Consider the following 23,075-nt stretch of genomic DNA (forward strand, 5'->3'; position numbering starts at 1 on the left):
CAGGTTATAAACATACACATATATACATTGAATTACTTAAAGAAATTTTAATTTTTATTTGCGTTGAAAAATTGGCCACAATGCATCTAAATCCCTTTCTTTTAATAAAACATCCATTGGTTAATAGACACTCTTCACTTTTTAATAATTATTTTAATTTTTATTTACTATTAATAAACAATAACTCCGAATTTTACGCATTGACTTTAGCATTAAAGATGGTTGCCGTTAAAGCGAGACTGGCGGTGGTTTTAATAAACACATATTAGTATCTAATAAAATTTTATTAAATACTAATAAAATTTTATTCATTGCAAAACAATTGATATTTATATGTAATTAATATTTATTGACAAGTAGTACTAACATAAAAAGATTCCAAATAGGCGTTTTTATTTGCTGTGAATAAAATTGTCTCTCAGTGCACGCTGCATCTTATGGTATAAGTATTATTCCGATCGGTTCAGTAGTTTTCGCAGTATAACCGGACAAAAAAACCGGCTCTCCATTTATTAGTATAGATATTATTCAATAAAAAAATTCCAAGAACAAATTCAATTTATACAAGTGCTTATTTTACAAATTATTCGATCTATAATCGATGGTTTTGTAAAAATGAATCTTGAAAATATAAATTACAGTCTTCAGAGAGGAAAAAGGCAAAAAGCTACATGAATTTTGAATAAAAAGTTCGACGGTTATAAAATAATTTCAATATCATTATTATTTTTAAAAAATTCTTTTGAAATATTTCTTGTCTCATATAAAAGACACACACATCTTCGGGTCTTCATGTTTTTGGCTCGCGACCGGCAAAATATATACATTAATAGCGACCGGTTAATGTCCGTTAGTCGGCAGGAAGTTCAATGTTATGAAAATCAGAGCGTGGATCGACACGAGACGAGACTGGAGAGTAGAGTAAGTGAAAAGAGTCGGTTAAAAACTAAAATTAACAAAAGTTTAATGTTAAAAAATATGCTAAAGCAATAACCGACTGGGATTCTCGTCTTGGCTGACATAACGAACGTTTTTTGCCGGGATAAGTGGGCGTAACGCGTCACAACGATGACAAGTTGCACTGGCTCACTGGCTGGTAGATCAGAAATCAGAGACTATCTTAACAATGCTCGGATTCAATAGAAGGACTAAGGAGTGAACAAGGCGAAGACATCTTCAAGAAGACCTTGCAAGACATACGTACACCCATCCTGGGCGTCAACATCCGGCCTCCGATTACGTATTCACCTATCCATGTTCATTTTTTTCCTTTTTGGTACATAACAACTTGGAATATGTCAACCGGTGGGAATTTCTTTAAATCTTTTTACTCACGGACTTGCTTTTTAACGAGGTACTTTTTTAAAAATTTTTTTCACGGATTTAAACCATAAAAAATAGGATTTAAATAAAAAAAAAGTTTGGAAAATCAAAAAGTGCACGCCTCATAACGCTCATTCATTTTTTAAGAAAACAATTAATTGTGTGATTAAAAAAAAAAAAAAAAAAAATTATAATTAAGTAATTTCTTACAGAGTATTTTTTATTTTTTTTTTAAACATCGGCGCCCTTTTTTCTTGTCATATGCGCACGCAGTCTAAAAAAATCTAGCTTGATCAAGTGGCGCCATAGTTTTCACGTGACAAATAAGAAAAGTTCGTTTGGCTTTGTACGGTTGTATCGTAGTGAATTTTAATAAAAATTCAATTAAAAAAAAAATACACAAACTAGGCCACTGATATGAAATACGGACCCAGTTCATCGAATTCTTAAACTAATAAAAAAGGTCCGGTCTTGAAATATCAATTTGTTCGGGAGTAATCGTTGGTACATCCAAAATGGGGTGACATCCGGACGTCCACGTAAAATTTTTTTCAAAACGTTTTTTTTTTTCAAAATAGCAACTTAAAATGATTTTAGAAATTAAAAGATGGTTTAATTTAAGTGTTTTTTCGGTGTACATCTACTTATATCATTGTATAAGTGTAGTATGCTTGTGATAGAGGCATTTAAAGATCACAAAATTGCTTGAACTTGACGAGTCGAGTATAAAGCACAACCTCACGCGCTTCGCGCTATGAGGGGTGCAATAAGTAAAAATTAGTTGATAAAGCTTTATTTTATTCAATAAATGGCTATGATCTGTTCGTATTATTTGAACCATATAATTTACCCCGATTGAACTAACAGAACTTTTGTTGAGTTAGCAGTAAGTTCGATAGTCATTAAGAAATTAATGCTTTCATGAAATAAAATGTTTCATAATAAAAATTTTAAGAAATGAAACAATTGTTCTAAAAAATTTCATGTGTAATAAATGTTAAAATAATTCAAGGAAAATTAATTTTTACAATACAAATCCAAGTGTTTTAGCAAAACATACATAAAGTGTCTTGTTCCTATCTTGAAGCATTGTAGTCACTTTTAAAACACTTCCACGTGTTTTAATTTCCTAATGTTCAATGCCCATTTGTACACAGAAAAAAAAATTAACTTGTATCAAATAAATAATTTTGAAGAACTTGATCTTCTTGATTTGAGTAGAAAAATTCTTAAACTAAGAAATTTTTCTTGGTTTAATTAATTTTTACTTGATTCAATAATTTTTCGTCTTGATTCAAGACACTGAAACTTTTCAGAATTATTTTCTTGATTCAAGAATTTTTCTCTTGATTCAAATTAATTTCTTTTTCTGTGTAGTCATTTTTAAAATACTTTGATTTACAGTGTGAATAAACATGTCAAAAGTAATTTTGATTTTCAAATTTATGAATTTCATATTTTTTAAATGCAATTATCAACAATAAATTTTGAATAAAAATTGATTTTTCAACAGAAAATTAAAGTTAAGATAATAAAAAACTGACAAATAAATAAAAAATTATAATTTTAAAACGTCTGGTTGAACGGCTCAATTCTATTGTACCTAGCACTTGTCTACGTGGACTAAGATTGTTGGAATTACCATTAATAAGGTCGCGATTCTCTACGCGTGCACCGATATACAGAATAGGTAAAGTCATCAACAAATATGCTATTAATATTGACATTTTTGGAGGACCAGCAGATAAAATAAAAAGTAAAGCAAAAAGGGTGATTCTAAAATAATATTCCAGGTGTACGAATAGTGATTATAAACTATCAGATATATTTTATCAATTAGTGATTAAATTACACTGATAGAAGGATTTCTTAGTATTTAAGAAGATTTCTTTGTATTTAAGAAATCATTTCTTAAACATCATTTTTTAGTATTTCAAAAATATTTCTTAATATTTAAGAAATATTTCGTAGTATTTAAAAAATATATATATTTCTTAGTATTTAAGAAATATTTCTTAAATACAAAGAAATATTTTTTAAATACTAAGAAATGATGTTTAAGAAATGATTTCTTAAATACAAAGAAATCTTCTTAAATGTTAAGGAATCCTTCTATCAGTGTATTAATTACTAAACATTTTTTTCTTGTTTTGTTTTTCTCTTCTTTTAAATTTTTAAAATTTCTTAAATCTATCTTCTCTTTACTGATGCTATTTATTGTATAAAATCATTACTAAAAATTTTACACATGAAAATGTAACATATTGTTGTAAGTTGCCGAGGGCATTTCTTTACAAATAAATAAATAAAACAATTGTACCACTTTACGATTGAAATTGAATAAAATTAGCAAAAATCTTTCATTCGAGCACTAAAAAACGACTAAAAAGACGGTGGTATTTGAAAATGGCGTCAAGCAAAGTCGTCCATAGCAAAAAGTGTAAACTGTTGGGTTCTCGAGGCGTTTGAGGATCCCTCGTGATTCGGAATCTCGCCCGCACCAGCAACCAGCAAGCGATTGGTGAATGGACCCTGAAAAAGCACAACAGCATACATTGTACTGGTGTACAGCCAGTGACGTAACTCGAGCCCTGCGTCACTGTGATGCTGACAGTGCTGCTGTCAGTCTCTCAATAGTGCCTTATCCTACTTATACTCCACACTCCCACTCGTTCCTGTTATATATCAAGTATAAACGAAAGCCCGCAGTGTTCTCATTTTGGCTGTACTCCTCCACATCTCAAATTACCGTGCCCGTAAGAGTGGATGTATACGGACGAAAATTTTATTTTCTCCTCATATATTATGTGTATTTTCTACAACATACCGACGACTCCAGAGCCCTCCCACTTGCATCTTCCAGCGATTCGCCTTTTGACGAAGTGCTTCTTTAGTTTGAAACCCGCGTTATTCAATACCTTCGACAACAAAGAGCTTCCGGAAGCATATAAGATTTTAAGGGCAGGTACCACTCACTCGCTTCTTTATAATTTTCTCTCTTGCGTTTGGTGTTTAGTTCTCTTGGCTCCAGGACCAAGACTTTGCCAGACTCTTGGCTCCAGAGTTTAGGATACGTGGAATTTAAGCGATTTTCGACATTTTTTCTCTTTTTTTGTCTTTTTTTTTTCATGCCCAAATAATATACTTTATTCTAAGGGTGAGATGAAAAAAAAAGATAAAGCTAAAAGTAAATAGACGTTTTTGCTTTCTTAATACTTTGTATTCCCTCGAACAACTAATTTTGAAACCTTTTTTTAGGTGAATAACCTTAAAACTTTTTTAGGTCATTAAAATAAAAAATTCAATTTTATTGTTTCTTGATTTCAGCCTTTAAAACCACAATTAGAGGGTCTTACAAAGAAGTAAGCTGATTTTTTTTGTATTTTAGATGATCTTTTTGTTGCTGCGAATCATTATTTGTATCAACTTTGTTAAAGAAAAATTTTTTAATAGTAAAAAATCAAATCATGTAATAAATTTCTATTTCAAGCTTTTAATTATTGTAATATCAAAATTAAAAAAAACACTTGGAATTTTAATTAAGAACGTCTAACGACACTATCATCTTACAGCTAAGACTATCTCTTAATTTATGTTAAAGCTTTTGTTCCGCAAATCGCATTAAATGTATTTTTCGTTCATTTAAAGTGTCAGAGATAATATCAAAGTACATTTAGTTATATATTTAAATGGCTCATTATTAGAAAAGTAGTATATATATATATATATATATATATATATATATATATATATATATATATATATATATCAGAGACTTCACAAATAGACTTTAGTGCAGAAGTTGTGTTTTTGAATACCTATTGTACCCAATTGCCAATAAGATTGCGACCCAATAATATTTACAACAATTTAAAGTTGACCTTTCTTAAAAAGCAATGAAAAAATAATTCTCCCTTTAAACTTGAGTTCTTAACTGAAGCCATAAGTCAAAACCTTTGTGAACTGACTATTTTGTCTGATTGTCTAGACGTCAGTTCTCTTAATGATAATTTTTTTTTCCCCGATTTAATCCCTTAAGTTTAAATCTGCAGAGAGGTCATCTTAAGTGAATTTAACAATTCATTTCTTAGAGATTATTTTACACATTATTTATGGGTGAGTTAATGAGACAAAATTTCTGGGAGTTTTGTTGATTTTTAAGAGGCAAATATTGTGATTGTTTTATCGTAGTTGACTTTTATCACTTCAAATATTTTGACGTGCTGTAAAATTTTTGATTATACCATAAGTTTGCAGAGAGATATTTTCTACATAAAATAAAAAGAAAAATCAGTAAAAAATTTGAGCTTTCAACGTCAATTTTTTATAACGAAATTATTTTTTTCTTTAAAATATGATTATTTAATTATCTATAAAATCACATCTTAAAAATTAATAATTTTAAGTCGACTAAAAGAATTTTTTTCTTTAAAAAATATTTGAAAATTTTTAAATTAAAATCACTAAAACGACTTTTGGTATTTAAAAAAAAAATGGTTAAAATGAAATAGAATAAAATAGCTTTTAAAATTCTGACTCGTCGTTACTAAAATACATTTTACTGTACCCGTATGTACACAAACTATTTTAGAAAACATTAAATAATTTTTGCGCCTTCTAAAGACTTTAAACAAACTACTTGAAGTGTATCTCAGGTTATCTGTAAATAAGAAAGTAATATCCCAAAAACGAACATAATCTTCTTGGGCAGGTCTAGATTTTCAAAATACAACCTTTTGAAAAATATCTAAAATTTATTGGATGCAATATTTCTCAACTAATCCTATTTTTTCTTCCTTTTAAGCCTCAAACATAATTCGAACATTATTCTGAAGGCTACCGTTAAAAATAAAGTTAAACACTTGTAAGAGCAATTGTGTTATTTATAAGAAATTACGTAGCTAATTTTTTCCATCAATCGTTAAAAAATTGATTTTATTCTAAACATTTTATTAAAATCGCGAATATTGTTTTAATTATTCATAAAACAAAAAATATTAAAAGTTATATTCTGGGTTGTAAATTATATAAATTACGATAAGTAGGAAATAAATAAGATTTTAAAAGCATTATGTGCACCTGTATTATTTACTTAGTTCTAAGAAGAAGTAAAGTCTTCAAGATAAGAAAGAGAAAACTAAGTATTATTGTCAGAGTTTAAAATCTACAACCAAATAAAGACCCAAAGAACTAATACACCTTAAATTGTAAAAATGGAAGTCCCAAAGGCAAGGTTAATAGTAATATTAATTGCAGAAAAAGGTTCTAAGTTTTGAGTTTTTCCGAGGAAAAAAATTTCCCAGCCATTAAAAATTTTACAATGCTGCCAGCTATAATCGGATTACGATAATAACTTCCAGTAATCGAAGGTAATAAAAAAACAAATGTAAAAAGTGTACAGAACAAAATATTATTTATGACTGCAACAGTTTTGTCATATTTTTAAAAGTAAAATTAATTTGCAATAAACTACCGTTAATGTGATAGAAAAAAAAATTCAATTATGGATAGACATCTCTATCACAGAGTAATAAACATTGATCTACAGAACTACAAGATATCATTCACGATGTACCACATATGCTATTGAATACAAGTGTTCACACGAAAACCATTTTTATTAACACCAATCTAATCTATTCTCGACACCTATCATCTATTGTATGTAGAAGCTCGTTTATCTATTTCAATTTATTTCCTCCGTATCGGAGAATCCCCGTGGAGCTTCTATTATCTGGATACAATTTTGTTGATGTGTTATATATTAAGTATCTTGTATGATGATTTTATAAAAATGAAATGTGTTCATCATAAAAAACATCAAACGTTAATAAGCTTTTTTATCTATATTATTAAGAGAATAAGAAAATTTTGTGTCCAGGATAGTCGTATGATAAAATCGGTTTTTTTAGTGAAATTTAGAGTCATTGCAAAGATCTTGATTTGAGTTTGTGCCTTTTCAAGGTTTCATATCACTCTCGCCGATAGTCAATTTATTACGATAAGTATTTAGGCTTCATTCAAAAATGCTCTATCTCTAGATACATAATTAAGAAATGACCTTTTATCTTGTGAACTATTGACATTTTTAAATATATAAGCTCATCCTGATGCTACACTCATCGAGACCTTTTATTTGAGTACCCACATCGATTTTTCATATATTTTATATATTTATATATTTCACAAATACCATATATATAAAATATATAAAAATTGCCATGTGAGTACTTAAATGAAAGGTTTCGATAAGTGTAACATCGGGATGAGCTTATATCTTCAAAAATGTCAATAATTAAGAAATGACCTTGTATCTTGTGAACTATTGAGATTTTTGAAGATATAAGCTCACGCCGACATTACACTCATCGAGACCTTTCATTTGAGTACCCACATCAATTTTTCATATATTTATATATATATGAATATATGAAAAATATATTAAAATGCATGTGGGTACTCAAATGAAAGCTCTTGATGAGTGTAACATCGGGATGAGCTTATATCTTTAAAAACGTCAATATTTAAGAAAAGACAGTACAATTTAATGAAAGTCATTATTTAATAAAGCAAAATTTTAATTTTTTATAGTTTACAAATCACGGCAGTCACATAGTGACTGCAAGGTTGCTAGTTAGAATTGTTATAATAATTTTGATCTGCAATAGAAAGATCAATTATAAATTGATTTTTTTCTCTGAGAATAAATATAATAATAATAATAAGTATGTCAAAAAATGCAAATAAATTTAATTAAAAAAATAAAATTAAAGTTTGGCCAAAAACTCGAAAATCTTTCGGCACTTGAATGATTAAAAATTAAAGTTTGTAGATGATTCAAGTACATAATGACATAGCTTGTGGGTAAATGATAGTTTAAACCGCAATTTCAAGCATTGAAAATTATATTCTCGATGACTTGGTAAAGTTGAAAGGGCACCCCAGTTCCATGAAGATTATTGTAACTATAACGCATAAAATAGCATGTAACACAAAGCGCTTAAAGTGAATACGACAAGGTTCCAGGCGTTGATGTTACGATCAGAGGGTAAGCATCCGAGGGTTGCGTTCTAGTTTGCCACGCCTCCTTAAAACACCCCCGCATGCGTGTTTCGCGCATTCGCTGTCTCTTTCAAAACTACGGCTTTAACTCTACCGCGACACCGATGACACGAACGCATCCACTCTTACACTGTTTTTGTATGTAATATACATTATACATAGTGATCAGAATGATGAACAATTTCAACACGTGACATACGATCCCATGGGAAAATTCAACCAGGGAATAAATCATCAGATGGTGATCATTAGTCACCGGGGATCCGACGAAATTTCTATCAGATGTTACCTGTTTATTCACATCATTTTTTTTCTCATATTTCTTCGAGATGTTTATCGATATTTTGATTTTTTCTAAGCTTTATAACTTGATACAATATAATTGTGTCGCAAATATGTGCTTTGAAATTAATTATCAATTTTTAAAAAGTGACTTTAGTTGTTATATTAGTAAAAAAAAAAATTAAAATTTGTTTAAACAAAAAATAAAATAGAAAGAAAAAAATTTTTTGAACAAACAAATTTTGCATGATACTAAAGTTAGCCGACGTTTTTAATTTTTTTGATTTATTAAATTGGAACTAAAAAATATTTTCTAAAAATCGTACTTGTAGTTTTTCAAGTTTTTTACAAATGAAGATTTTTCTTTATTTTTTTGTAATAATTTTTCAATTAAAAAAAATTCTGAAAATTTTTAGATGTCGGCTGACTTAATTTTCATAAATTTTGCTTGGTTCAAGATTTATTCTCTTATATTAAGTCAATTTTTCTAAAAGTTTTACATGGACTGCAAATTTGTTAGCTAAATATTGTAAAGATTCACAATCCAACAAGCATTTACGACATAAATATTTATTTTTTAAGTGTAAGACTCAAAAAGACCGAGAAAAAAAAAGGAGAAAAAATGTTTTATTTTTTGATTGAGGAGGCAAAGTAGAGAGGTGTCGAGGGTCATAAATATAATGCTCGTGGCGGCACTCCGGTTTATATATTCTCTACTTTGTTCCGTCTGTCATCCGGGTCGGGCTGATGTTATATATTTTTAGAAAACCAAATACAAATGCGATAATAAAGAAGTTTTGAGAGTGGAATTGGTGTACCGGTTTTTGAAACTACCCCTATACCTGTCCTTTTTCCTCTTACTTGGTACCTTATGTGCTCCAGTACATCGGGCACAAGTACTGGACGAACTCGAAGGAGGTCGTTCTTTTATTATTGTTATCACTTATTCCTCTTGGACCCTTTGGTAGCATTTATCGACCCGCATCGTCTTCGCAAAATATACCCTACGATAGATGCGGACTATAGTTTGTAAGGGTTAAAATATGTTGTACTAACATTACTTTGTGAATAATTCAATTGAGGTTTATTTATACTTTTCTATGAATTATTTGGTGTCTCCAAGTTTTGATTCAATGTTTTTTAAATTATTACCTTTACCTTTATCTTTAAAAATTTTTTCAATAGACCAAAAATATTGACAAGATAATTTAATGATAAAAAATTATTATTATATATTCCACTTTTTTTATCATTCTTGAAACAGATGGTTTCAAGAGTGAATTTTTCATTTTAAAAAATTAAATTAATATCGAATGTAGAGCCAAGCTACCCTAGTTATTTATAAATACTAAAAGAAAAATGTATTTTTGACGTGACAAATTATTCAAAATATTTATATGCTCTTGCATTACCAGACATTTTTATTAAAAGAAAATAGCAGAGGATTTAGATCCAAGAGCACTTAGCATTCATTCAGTTTGAATAGAATGAAAAATCATCCGTCACATTCTACCCGTTTTGATAAAATACTTGAATATATACACCGAGACAACTCTGTAATAAATTATTTTAAATAAATAAACAAATATCACAAAATTTTTGGAGGACCAGCAAATAAAATAAAAAGTGAAGCAAAAAAGGTGATTCTAAAATAATAACATTCCAGGTGTACAAATAGTGATTATAAACTATCAATTATAAATTATCAATTAGTGACTATCAATTATCAATTACTAAGAATTTTTTCTTTTTGTTTTTCTCTTCTCTCAAATCTATATATTGTATATAAATATTAACTAAACATTCTACAGATGAAAACGTAACATATTGTTGTAAATTGCCGAGGGAGTTTCTTTACAAATAAATAAAAATAAATTATAAAAAATTTTAAAAAAGAAAACAAAAGGCCAGATAAATTTACTAATAAACTAAAAAAAAATATTTACAAATAAAATTAATGAAAAACAAAAATATTAAATAGTCAGGCAACAATAAACTTCTGAAATTTAAAACTTAGGAAGTAACAAGTCGCAATGTGTGAATACACAAAAAGAAAATATCCCAACAAAAAAAAAATCAAGAGAAATCTTAGAATCAGTTAAGCCAAAAAAATCTTCTCAATATTTTAAACAAATAATAAAATTCTTGTTTAGAAAATTCAATTCAATTGAAAAAAGTGTAGAGGTTGATGGTTGATGTGCTGACGCGAGATGACGAAGATTAAAACGTCTACCGTCTATACTATTAACCGATGACATTTCCAGTTTATTTTGTATTACTTATACTTGAAGGTAGACTCCTCATACATGCATCCACATAATAAGTGTATAAAAAAAAAGAAGCTAAGGAGTAATGAAGAGGGGATGAATGGACGAGATGGCTGTTGAATGGCGAACCAAGAAGCGAGGTATTCAATGTTTTATCAAGTCGAGATCTCAATGTTGCTTTGAATATAGCATATACGCTATATGGTATATCCAGTATGAACTCTGTTAGAATCTTTTTGTCCTGTTGGAGGCGTTCCCATCTCCCATCTCTGCATCACCACTCAATATACTCCGCTAAATACCGGCGTATACTCAAGAAACAAGAAACGCGAGATGAAGATGATGATCAAGACTCAAGACTAATATAAGAGGTAATATGCTACCAAGTAGAGTATAAATATATCATCGGGAGCATTTGATGCTGAACAAGTGATCAAGTGATGGGTTACCAGCGTAGGATACCAAACAACTAAACACAGGTGAACATATGTGTACTTGTAGTAATCCATACGAGGGTTTTATTTCGTCTACATTCTCTAACAACACGATATCGTGTTTTAAGATTTTATTTTTTGTACCTTTACGCACCACTAATTTTTCCTCATTATCCTTTTAAGAACCAACCAAGGACAAAACTCTTTTACTATTTATTTTTTACTGTTTACGGTACTTTCATTGTTATGTCTGCCAAGTACTACTACCACTTACCTGTTCTAGTTCTTCTACTCGCTGTTCTATTGCTGTTTTATGAGCAGCAACTGATTCCACGTTTACAAACCGCTGGATTCAATATTACAGATATAAATTTGGAGTCCCGCAGCGCTGACAAGCTGAAAAAAGAAAAAAAAACTGATCTAGTCGTAATTTTTCTGTCAATTGAGTTCCATTGACTAAAAATAAAACAATTTATAAATGAAAATTAATTTAGCAGATATTTGATAATTTTAATAAATTTTTTAACAAATAAATTATGGCAAAAAAAATTATAAAAAAAAATTGACATGTAGAAATTTAAAAGATAAAAAATGCAATTATTTTTTGGAACAAATTTATTTGTTAAAAAAAAACAAAAAAATAATCAAGTGACTGCTAACTTTAATGTCATAATTTAATTAAAATTAATTTAGCAGATATTTGATAATTTTAAGAATTTTTTAAACAAATAAATTATGGCAAAAAAAATTATAAAAAAAAATTGACATGTAGAAATTTTAAAAAATAAAAAATGCAATTTTTCTAAAATTATTTTTTGCAACAAAATTCTTTGTTAAAAAAAAAAACTAAAAAATAATCAAGTGACTGCTAACTTTTATGTCATAATTTATTGAAAATTAATTTAGCAGATATTTGATAATTTTTTTAACAAACAAATTATAGCAAAAAAATTAACATGTAGAAATTGTAAAAAATAAAAAATGCAATTTTTCAAAAATTCTTTTTTTGAACAAATTTATTTGTTAAAAAAAAATAAAAAATAATCAAGTGATTGCTAACTTTAATGTAATAATTTAATGAAAATTAATTTAGCAGATATTTGATAATTTTTTTAACAAATAAATTATGGCAAAAAAAAAATTGACATGTAGAAATTTAAAAAAATAAAAAATGCAATTATTTTTTGGAACAAATTTATTTGTTAAAAAATAATCAAGTGACTGCTAACTTTAATGTCATAATTTATAAAAGAAATCGTCCTTTGGTATTAATTTATTTAATTTAAAGATTAAATACCTTATTTGTTTAGAGTTTAGAGGAATTAAGTCTGATCGACGTTTAAAAAAATAAAAAGATTTTGGTCGTAAGCAGACTTAACAACTGCTTCGTGATATAGACATAGAAGATACAGATATTGAGGGATAAAAAGTCACGTGTGGCCCTTTGGGGTCTGCATACGTTGTACGTTTACTTTTAACTCATCAGAATCCTCCTGATGACATCAACCACTGGCACTGGGATACAACTAAACTCTAGAATCTATTTTATTTCTATCCGTTACGGGGTCGCGCCCCTGCCGTTTTCGGCTCGGCCACTTCTAAACGCCCTATTGTCTGATTCGATTATCGCGACTGTCATTCCGCGAACTTTATACTACTATTCACTACTATACGTTACGTCAGGGGGTGCGTATGTACTTTGGCTCTGGAAGTAGCTCCGCCAGCTCGTCCTTATGTAGTGGGCTAGGATTAGTATTGCAATTATTTGTACAATGAGAGTGTCAAAGCCTTTTTTCTCCCTTATTTATAAACCTCTGTCTTCTTTCTTGTCATTATTGTCATTTTTATCTGTTCTTTTTATTCCGATCCCAGCTTCGCCATGTAATGGCAGCTCATAATAATGACAGTCTGCAATATCGAGTGCAGTCGCGTGTCCATGTTTACATACGATTCAATTTACAATTACACACACTTATATTCACTGCCCGGCAACTTGTTTCTCTATGAAAATTTATTTAATAATTTTTTTTAATTAATAAATTGTCAAAAAAAAAAAAAATTGACTTGTAGAAATTTTAAAACATAAAAAATACACATTAATTAAATTTAGCGATAATTTTATAATTTTTTTATTTTATTCAACAAATTTATTCTAAAAAATTATTTTTAAAAAATTGCGTTTATAATTTTTTTTTAAATTTTTTATGTCAATATTTTATTCTCATTATTTTTGTCATTTATTTATTTATTTATTTATTTATTTATTTATTTAATAAACAAACCCAACATCATAATTTATTAGTTAAAAAATATTCTAAAAATTATTAAAAATTAATTAGCAGATATTTGATAATTTTAAAAATTTTTTTAACCAATAAATTATAGCAAAAAGTAACCAAATGATCCGGGTTCGAGTCCCGGTCTGGGCTGTCTGAATTATTTTTTCGGTTACCGAAAAATTCCTACTGAGTAAGGTCCCTTCCCCTCTTCATCCTTTATTTCCCCAGTTCCCAAATTTGTCTTTAATGACAAATTTAGCTATAAATTATGGCTCTTTACCGTAAGATGGACGGTGGTGTTTATTACTCGGTAGGTCTTATTAGGTGACGGAATGGTAGTTACGGACAATGTCTCGGATAGCTTAACTGGTAGAGCCTTTGGCGCGTAACCAAATGATCCGGGTTCGAGTCCCGGTCTGGGCTGTCTGAATTATTTTTCGGTTACCGAAAAAAAAATTCCTACTGAGTAAGGTCCCTTCTCCCCCTTTATCCTTTATTTCCCCAGTTCCCAAATTTGTCTTTAATGACAAATTTAGCTATAAATTATGGCAAAAAAGTAGAAAAAAAATTGACGTAGAAATTTTTAAAAATAAAAAATGCAATTTTTTAAAAATAATTTTTTGGAAAAAATCTATTTATTAAAAAAAACTAAAAAATGGTTAAGTGACTGCTAACTTTAATGTTATTAGAAAATACACATTAATTAAAGTTAGCAGTCATTTGATAATTTTTTAATTTTATTTAACAAATTTATTCTAAAAAATTGCATTTATAATTTTTTTGATTTTTACAAGTCAATATTTTGTTCTCATTCTTTTTGCCATAATTTATTGGTTAAAAAAAATTATTAAATATCTATAAAAATTAATTTAGCAGATATTTTATAATTTTAAGAATTTTTTTAACAAATAAATTATGTCAAAAATAAAATAAGAAAAAAATTGACATTTAGAAAATAAAAAATCCAATGTTTTATAAATAATTTTTCGGAGCAAATTTATTAATTAAAAAATTGTCAAGTGACTGCTAACTTTAATGTCATTAAATATCTTTTAAGTTAATGATCATAAAAAAAATTGACATGTAGAAATTTTAAAACATAAAAAATACACATTAATTAAAGTTAGCAGACATTTCATAATTTTTTTGTTTTATTTAATAAATTTATTCTGAAAAATTATTTTTAAAAAATAGGATTTATAATTTTTTTTAATTTCTACATGTCAATATTTTATTCTCATTTTTTTTGTCATAATTTATTGGTTAAAAAAAATTCCAAAAATTATTAAATATCTATAAAAATTAATTTAACAGATATTTAATAATTTTAAGAATTTTCTTAACAAATAAATTATGTCAAAAAAAATTGACATTTAGAAAATAAAAAATCCAATGTTTTAGAAATAATTTTTCGGAGCAAATTTATTAATTAAAAAATTGTCAAGCGACTGCTAACTTTAATATCATTAAATATGTGCTAAATTAATTATCATAAAAATACTATTTATTTAAAATAATTATTTGGAATAAATTTATTTAATAAAAAAAATTATCAAAACTTTAACGTCATTCTCCGTCTCACTCCCGAACTCAAGTAACGCCAGTGACTTCAAGATGGCGGCACTGACCGTTATTTTTGAACGCTGTCACTTTTTTACCAACTGCGCAGCTCGCCGCGCAACTACGCAGTAAGATGTCGGCTACCGATATTTCAGTCGCTTACTGTACCGCTCGTGTGTCAACCGCTCTATTTCGTTTAAAATATTGTAATTATTATATTTTTAATAGAAATTTAAATTAAACTTACTTTAATTACAAATGATGTTATTGTTGAGAAAATCACTCGGTGAATTAAAATAATATATTAAATGAAATGTTTCAAAAGAAAAGTTTCTTTTAAATGTGTATTATTATGTAAATTAGTATGTCAAGTTTTGTTTATTTTTTTTTATTGCACTTGCACACGATCTTCCGGGATGAAAATTGCTGGGTATAACCTTGGGGATTAAATTATTGTTGTTTAATAATTATAAGGTTTTTTTTTAAATTCTTATTTATTATTGTTATTTCGAGTAATTGTAAAATTAAGTTATTAATATTATTTTACAGCTTAACAGGTACCGGATGAAGCTGAAGGATGATACTATAGCAGACATGCAATTTTTATGTTTTTTAATAAATTTTCTAGATAAAAAAAAAATTAAAAATTCATAAATTGAATTTTTTAATTTTTTTTTTTTTGTATATTTTAAAATTCAATGAAAATAAAATTAGCAGACAGCTGATTATTTATAGAATTTTTTTTTTTTAATAAAACTATTACAAAAAAAAATACACATGCAAAAATCTTGAAAAACTATACGTGTAATTTTTTAAAAATATTTTTTTATTGCTAATTAAATTAATAAAAAAAAAATTAAATTTTTTCACTGTCGGCTAATTTTAGTTTCATAAATTAGTCGACAGCGAAAAATTTTTATTTTTTTTTATTAATTGAATTAGCAATAAAAAAATATTTTTAAAAAATTGCACTTATAGTTCTTTTAATTTCTTACATGTTTAATTTTTTCTTTTAATTTTTTTGTAATAATTTTATTAATAAAAAAAATTCTGAAAATTGTCAGCTGTCTGCTACTTTTATTTTCATTAAAATATGTAAAAAAAATAATGATGTTAAAATTAGCCGACGTTTAACAATTTTTCATCAATTAAATTACAAGTAAAATAAAATTTTTTAAAATTGCGCGTATAATTTTTCAAATTTTTTACATGTGAAATTTTTTATTTCAATTTTTTTGTGATAGTTTTTTCAATAAAAAAAATTATTAAAATTTTGAGATGTCGGCTAATTTAATTTTCATAAAAAATTGATGAAAATTAAATTAGCTGACATCTAAAAATTTTAAGAATTTTTTATTATTGAAAAAATTATTATAAAAAAATTTTTTATTTGTAAAAACCTTTAAAAACTATAAGTGCAATTTAAAAAAAAATATTGTTTAGTTATAATTAAATAATTAAAAAAAATTAAAAACTTCGGCTAATTTTATTATTATAAAAATTGTCTGCTATTTTGAGTATCATGTTGGAGATGAAGATATTGATGCGGATAAAATACAGTGAGTCAATAAAGAACATTTCAATTTATTTATTTATTTATTTGTATAAGCCAATAATTAAGCAATTAATAATATTTGCTATCGGATTAAAATTATTGAATCCTTATGGCAATGACAATTAATAATAAATTTATCAAGATGAAGTAACGAAGCTTATTGTAATGATAAAAATTTAGCCCAGAGATGATAAAAAGTATCTTAAATTTATTTATATTCTGTCGAATGCAAATGTGGATTTTATCGTGAAAGCACAAACCAATTACTGGAATAAAAGGGTATCGTCCAGCTCGGTATATATAAGAAGCATGGGCATAAACGGAACCATACGCAGGACCAAGGACGTTCAGTGCCCTCGTCGACCAAAAATACATGTGCATACCTAACGGGCTTTTCGTGTTCTCCCACTTTTATTTAACCATTTATTTTTATTTTATCGCAATGGGTACACGCCTGAATACTTCGTCTTTCATGGCGCCACACGTACTTCTAATTTATTTTCTTTTATATATTTTCAATATATTTCATCTTACACGGCGTATTTATTTATTTATTTTTTTTTTATTATTATTTAATACAAGTAGATTTTATTAATACATATTTATACAAAGATTTTTTAATCGCCTACATCGCTTTATAGTTGATCAAAACTCTTGACAATCTGTTGTCAGACGCTGTCAGCCCTCGGGCGGTCTTCAATTTTTTGATGTTTGACTTCTGAAAATATAATAATTTAAATTAAATAATCCATTTTTTTATATTAATCTCTTCAGGAAAGCATGGTAAATAATTTTATGTAATCATAATGAATAATTTATTTTAAAAAAATTGTTTGCATAAGGTTGAACTTGAAATCAAAATAATCTAGACTGTTCAAGTACACAGAAAAAAAGGTTCACTTGAGCCAAGAAAAATATTTTTCTTCCTGATTATTTTCTTGAGAAAAAAAAATTTTTTTTTGACAAGAAATTTCACTTATTCCAATAAAATTAATGCTCTTGGTTTAAGAAATACGTATCTTGATCCAAGAAAATTTATTTAAGTCAAGAAAATCTTGAGGCGAGAAAATTTTTTTCTCAGCTGAATTAGGTGGCGCTGCTTCCCTAAAGTATCTAAAAATCTATCTAAAAATGACTTCTACCAAGAATAGAATATCTCGAAAAATTTTTATTCCGGCCAACACAACTCCGGTCTTCCTTCAGGCGAAAATTTTTTTTTGACATAAGAAATTTCACTTATTCCAACAAAATTAATTCTCTTGCTTTAAGAAATACGTATCTTGATCCAAGAAAATTTATTTAAGTCAAGATAATCTTGTTGTTTTGAGAAAATTCAGCCTCGAAGCTTCAAAAAATTTAGTTCTTGATAGAAGTAAATTTTCTTGTCTTGAGAAAACTTCTCTCTTGCTCCAAAAAGTTAAATATAAAGATAGAAGTAAATTTTCATTAATATTTTTATTGATTAACATGTCAAATGAGAAGATCAAATAATATTGAATCATTTTTTTCATTCAATATGTATAATTGCACGCTATAATAATATAAAATGGGTATCAAATATTCAAGAGAAAAATTTTCTCAAGGCGAGAAAATTTTTTTCTCAGCTGAAGTAGGTGGCGCTGCTTTCCTAAAGTATTTAAAAATCTTGATCAAATATAAAAATTTATTGTATCAAGTATTAATGATAATTTGAACGACGAAAAAATGACTTCCACCAAAAATAGAATTTCTCCAAAAATTTTTACTTCGGCCAAAATAACTTCGGTCTTTCTTCAGAGACCCGAAAATTTTCTTGAGCCAAGAATTTTGTTCTCCAGTCAAGAAATTTTTCTTTCTGTGTACGCTTTGAGTAAAAATAACAAAATTTATGTGAATATTAATATTTATTCAGTAAAATAATTAAATTAATACTGAGCTTAAATAATAAAATTTAATAATTTACTTAAAGTGCACTTTGACATTGCGTGACTAAAGTCTTTAGCTTGGTACAGGATAATTTTTCACTCGAATCGATCGTTACTTTTTTATCTCATAAATTATTAAAGATAAAATATTTCGCAATAATTTAGAACTAGAGTAATGAAAATATTCAATATTAATACAATAATAATAAATCATAAGAAGGATATTGAATTGAATTAAATTAAATAATAAAACAACATGATTTATTTAATTTATAATTCACTCAATAATTGACTTTGTCAATTTAGTTGTTTAATTAAATGTCATTGCACAAGGGGTTGTTTACGAGTAAGTGTGTGTCCAAGACAGCACCAAGTTACATAACATGCGTTTATTCTCGAATAACATAGTACGATCTTCGTTTTTTTCATTCTTATAATTCGTACAGGATTTATATTTTTGTATAAACGTGTATTCGTGTAAAAAGCTAAAGCTCCGAGCACTTACAGCCGATACACGAATATCTTAGCCGCGATCCTTCCCTTTTATTACATTACTTAGGCCCACTGTGATTTTGTTGTGCAATAACTACAATAACAACAAGTAACTCGAGAGCAAAAGAAATAAAAAAAAATCAAATCGAAGCGAATAAATATATAAAGCAATACAAAGTTTAAATGAACACGTGCAATATAATTGGGAATGTATTTAAAGATGCTGAGAAAAAATTCCAGCTATGCGAAATAATTATAATTATTTTTTTTACCAACCTAGTTATTAAATAATTTAAATTCTTGGCTAATATACACTGTAAAAAAAGCGGTGTTAAAATGGACTCATTTTAACACCGCTATGTAACACCTGTGTATTAACACCGGTGTAGCGGTGCTCTTTTGCGGTGTTAAAAATCCGGTGTGATATCGGTGTTAAACCGGTGTAACAGTAGAATAAATTTACACCGTATCGGAGTATGAATATTACATGATCCATAAAACACAATTAATTTTCAATTTATAAAATTACGCAGAAATCGATTTAATGAATGTTATACAACAAGTTAAATAGTATTTACAATATTAAATGTTTAGGACCAATATAATAATTACTTTTATCGTAACCATGATGTTTCTCACAATATAATGGATGTTTTAAACATGACAAATCTACAGCTGTGCAAAAATAAATTATCTATATGAAAATCATTTAAAAAACGTTCAAAATTGTCGTAAAATTGTTCTAAAAATGTTTCAAATTTGTTGTAAAAACACTCTAAAACTGTCCAAGAAATGTTCCAAAATTGTCTCAAAAATATCCGAAAAATGTCTCAAAAGTATTCAAAATTTGTTTTCAAATAGTTACAAAAATGTTTTAAGATTATTCAAAAAAGGTTCCACATAAAATTTAAAGACAAAATTTCAACTAAATTGCTTCAAATAAATCGCATTGATTCTAAAATTATCTTAGAAATGTTCCGAAAATCTTAAAAAAAATACTTAAAAGTTATGAAATAATTACTAAAATCTACTATTTTAGAGTTTCCGATTATCTATATGATGTCCTAAAATTGTCCTTTAATAATGGTGTTAAAGTAACACGGATCGAAAATTTACACCGAGAGAATTTCACACCATTATTTCACACTACACGGCCATGTAGAGTGCTCTGGATCCATTTTTACATCGAAATTTTTTACAGTGTATTTATTTTAATCAAAAACTTTTATCTTTTTTATATTTTATTATTTTAAACTTTCTAAATTGAATATTAACTTTTTTTTTGATTATTTATCTTTAATTATTAAACATAAAAAGTTTAATTATAAAAATTGTGTTAGTTAAAATATTATCAACACCGGAAAATTTATAACACCGATTTAACACCGAAAAAAAATATTTACACCGCGACCGGTGTTACTGCTACACCGATTTCGGTGTTGAATTTAACACCGGAATTTTTAACACCGTACACCGCATGGACTCACACCGGTTTTTTTTTACAGTGTACATGCCAGTAGCTGGTTGAGTTTTTGTTTAAAACAATGAAACTTTACATGCTTATAAAATTAAAAAAATTATTAACAAGTGTCGAGCGCTGAATTTTACTCGTTAAATAATGGGGAAGGTATGACCAGGTCCTGCGTTAAAGGACAATGATTATCAGAGGGAGGTCTACCGTCTGCGTCATCGTAAGATAGTGATACTCGAGTACATTAAATCACAAATAAAAGAATTTCCCTGGAGTACGCCCATGCCTTGAGCCACATGGAGACTGATCAAGGTCCTATCCCCCAACTGGAAATTAACGACTGATATGTTTATGTAAATTAAACTTGCAATAAGGAGTCTCTTGTGTTATCCTTTAATTCATCGATCAAGTTAAATTACACGTCATTTTATTGCCGCGATACTCTGGAGGTAACTACTTTATTCAATTATTTGGTTCCTTTATTCTGCGACGAGTGTTTTTTTATTTAATCGACGGTATTATCTGCAATGAGAATAAGTGCAGAAATTAAAGTAATAGTTCTTTGAAAGCTTTCGAATAGACTGAAATAATAAAAATTATACATAAAATTAAATATTTTTATTTTCTTTTGTAGCAAATGATTTATTTTTTTTTTTTATATTCGGTTAATTTATAAGCAAGATAATTTATTTATTTATGACTAAATTTTAAATGCATAACTTGAACTAAAAAACTTTTTTATTTAACGATCTTGAGCCTAAGTTTTAATATATTAAAAGTATTATATGAAATTAAAAGTATTTCTATTAAATAGTTGTTTAGAAAAATTTCTTATATATTTTTTACAACCTAAATTATTTTTAATATCTTATCAAAATTCTAAGTCTTAAAATATTTTAAGCTAGAAGACTTAAAGATTAATAAAAAAAAAAAAATAAATAAAACATACAGGAGTCAAATGTTAATTTTAATTATTTTTTTATTTGGTTTATATATGGATATATTCATACATATATATGGTTTTAAACTTTAAACGACATCAAAGATATAATCATTCCTTTAGCAGTTTTGTTGGCTGGATTGAGAAAAGTCTAGGTATGGGAAACCATTTCTTCTCAAAGCATTTTGAGCAACGTTCCTTACCGAAAATCTTGGGAATTGGTCTCGTGTCTTGACCCAAATTCCGGGAACACTACAAAAATTATTTGCCAGGCATTAAAAATTAGTAATGAAAAATCCTGATAGAATTATCTTTTTTTTTGGTTATAAGAACTTACGAGTTACTTCCATCGGTGATGCATGCGTAATATATGGCGTAGCTGTAATAATCTGTGTCAAGAATGGAGTGCTTGACATTAATGTTTTCGATAATTGGTACTACGATGGTCATGTTGTATGTATTAGCGTTAAATGAAAGATCAGTAACAACTTCTGAGTAACCGCCGAGTCTGAACCATAAAATTTATGTTAGTAAAATCTGTTATTAAATAAAAAATGAATAATAGATTATAAAAATAAATGTTCATACACTGGTGAATAGGCAGACAAAATAACTTGTGCTTTATTTCCATTAGGCTGGTTCCAGAAATCTCGTTTGCAAGTTTCAGTATCATGTTGAAGACCAGTGTTGCTGCTAATCAATTGTAAAAACCATCTGCCAGTCATCTAAAAAAACAAATAATTATTAGGGCTAAAATTTAATTCCAACAAACTATTTTTAATGCAACTCATGAATTTTAATAAATCAATTAATTTAAAACGATAAACTTACTCGGTTTAAGTTGACATAGAAGGGACGGACTTTAGGGCACGAAAGAGAGTCTGGGGCTTCATTTTGAGTGACTCCATATGAAGTTTGTTTTTGAGCTGAAGCTCCAAGCACAGCAATGGCACAAAAAGCGATCAAATAGTACAACATTTTGTACAGGATTATTTTTTAGCGTCTTCTGAACAAGATACTCGTATCAGATGATGTATTAACTGCTCGTCGGAGTCTTTTTATACTCAATTTCTGCAGGTCTTTGAATATAACAAATAAATTAGCAATATATATTTAATTTGTTTATTCATATCTTGTTTAATGTCCGATTGCTGTTAAAAAAATATTGCAGTAACCAGTGGGACTCTTTTTTCTAAATTTAAACTTATATCAATATTTAAATTTGTAGCGATTGCAAAAAAATCAAATTTTTTCATAAAAGTCAGAATTATAATTTGTTATTTTCATAAGGCAAATATTTTACAACTTGATAAATTATAATCGATCGGTTGAATTTATTTTTTATGTTATTTAGCTTATCAAAATTTATATCAAAATTTTTTCAGTACAACAATTTGCTTTCTTATTGCATAATATTTCATAGGATTTTTTACTTCCCGCTAAGAAAATTGAAAATTTTCAAAAATCGGGAAGTTATTGTTTTTACACCGTTTATCGAAAATCGAG

General features: G+C 27.5%; 3 protein-coding genes across 4 annotated transcripts in view; 1 reads left to right on the top strand and 2 right to left on the bottom strand.

Annotated features, from left to right (window-relative positions):
- LOC123269049 (tyrosine-protein kinase Drl) overlaps nt 1–13,380 on the bottom strand; it is a 238,310-nt gene extending 224,930 nt beyond the window's left edge. The window contains exons 1-2 of one of the 2 annotated variants that reach the window (XM_044734562.1): nt 12,666–13,380; nt 11,643–11,756 (exon numbers count right to left, since the gene is read on the bottom strand). The gene's annotated coding sequence lies outside the window, so the exon portion shown is untranslated. Of the gene's footprint in view, nt 1–11,642; nt 11,815–12,665 lie in introns of those variants that run through there. The other variant, XM_044734568.1, reaches the window with a different exon arrangement.
- A 3,318-nt stretch (nt 13,381–16,698) lies between these two features.
- Nucleotides 16,699–23,075, top strand: part of LOC123269113 (protein-L-isoaspartate(D-aspartate) O-methyltransferase-like) — a 111,692-nt gene continuing 105,315 nt past the window's right edge. Inside the window, exon 1 of the mRNA XM_044734654.1 lies at nt 16,699–16,766. The gene's annotated coding sequence lies outside the window, so the exon portion shown is untranslated. The remainder of the gene's footprint in view (nt 16,767–23,075) is intronic.
- On the bottom strand, nt 21,903–22,678 carry LOC123274383. Its single transcript, XM_044741985.1, has 3 exons — nt 22,401–22,678; nt 22,158–22,294; nt 21,903–22,077 (listed from the first exon to the last, which is right to left on the bottom strand). Exons 1-3 carry the CDS (start codon nt 22,545–22,547, stop codon nt 21,903–21,905), a joined length of 459 nt encoding a protein of 152 aa, XP_044597920.1. The 5' UTR covers nt 22,548–22,678.

Source organism: Cotesia glomerata, linkage group LG1, assembly GCF_020080835.1.
Source record: "Cotesia glomerata isolate CgM1 linkage group LG1, MPM_Cglom_v2.3, whole genome shotgun sequence".
Lineage (NCBI taxonomy): Eukaryota > Metazoa > Arthropoda > Insecta > Hymenoptera > Braconidae > Cotesia > Cotesia glomerata.

What these genes read in the sequence shown, in the direction of transcription:
- LOC123274383 (XM_044741985.1), bottom strand. Translation starts at nt 22,547, where the DNA reads ATGTTGTACTATTTGATCGCTTTTTGTGCCATTGCTGTGCTTGGAGCT. An exon ending in TCTATGTCAACTTAAACCGA is followed by an intron (nt 22,295 to 22,400) that starts GTAAGTTTATCG and finishes TTGTTTTTTTAG; the next exon opens with ATGACTGGCAGATGGTTTTT. An exon ending in TTGTCTGCCTATTCACCAGT is followed by an intron (nt 22,078 to 22,157) that starts GTATGAACATTT and finishes TTTATGGTTCAG; the next exon opens with ACTCGGCGGTTACTCAGAAG.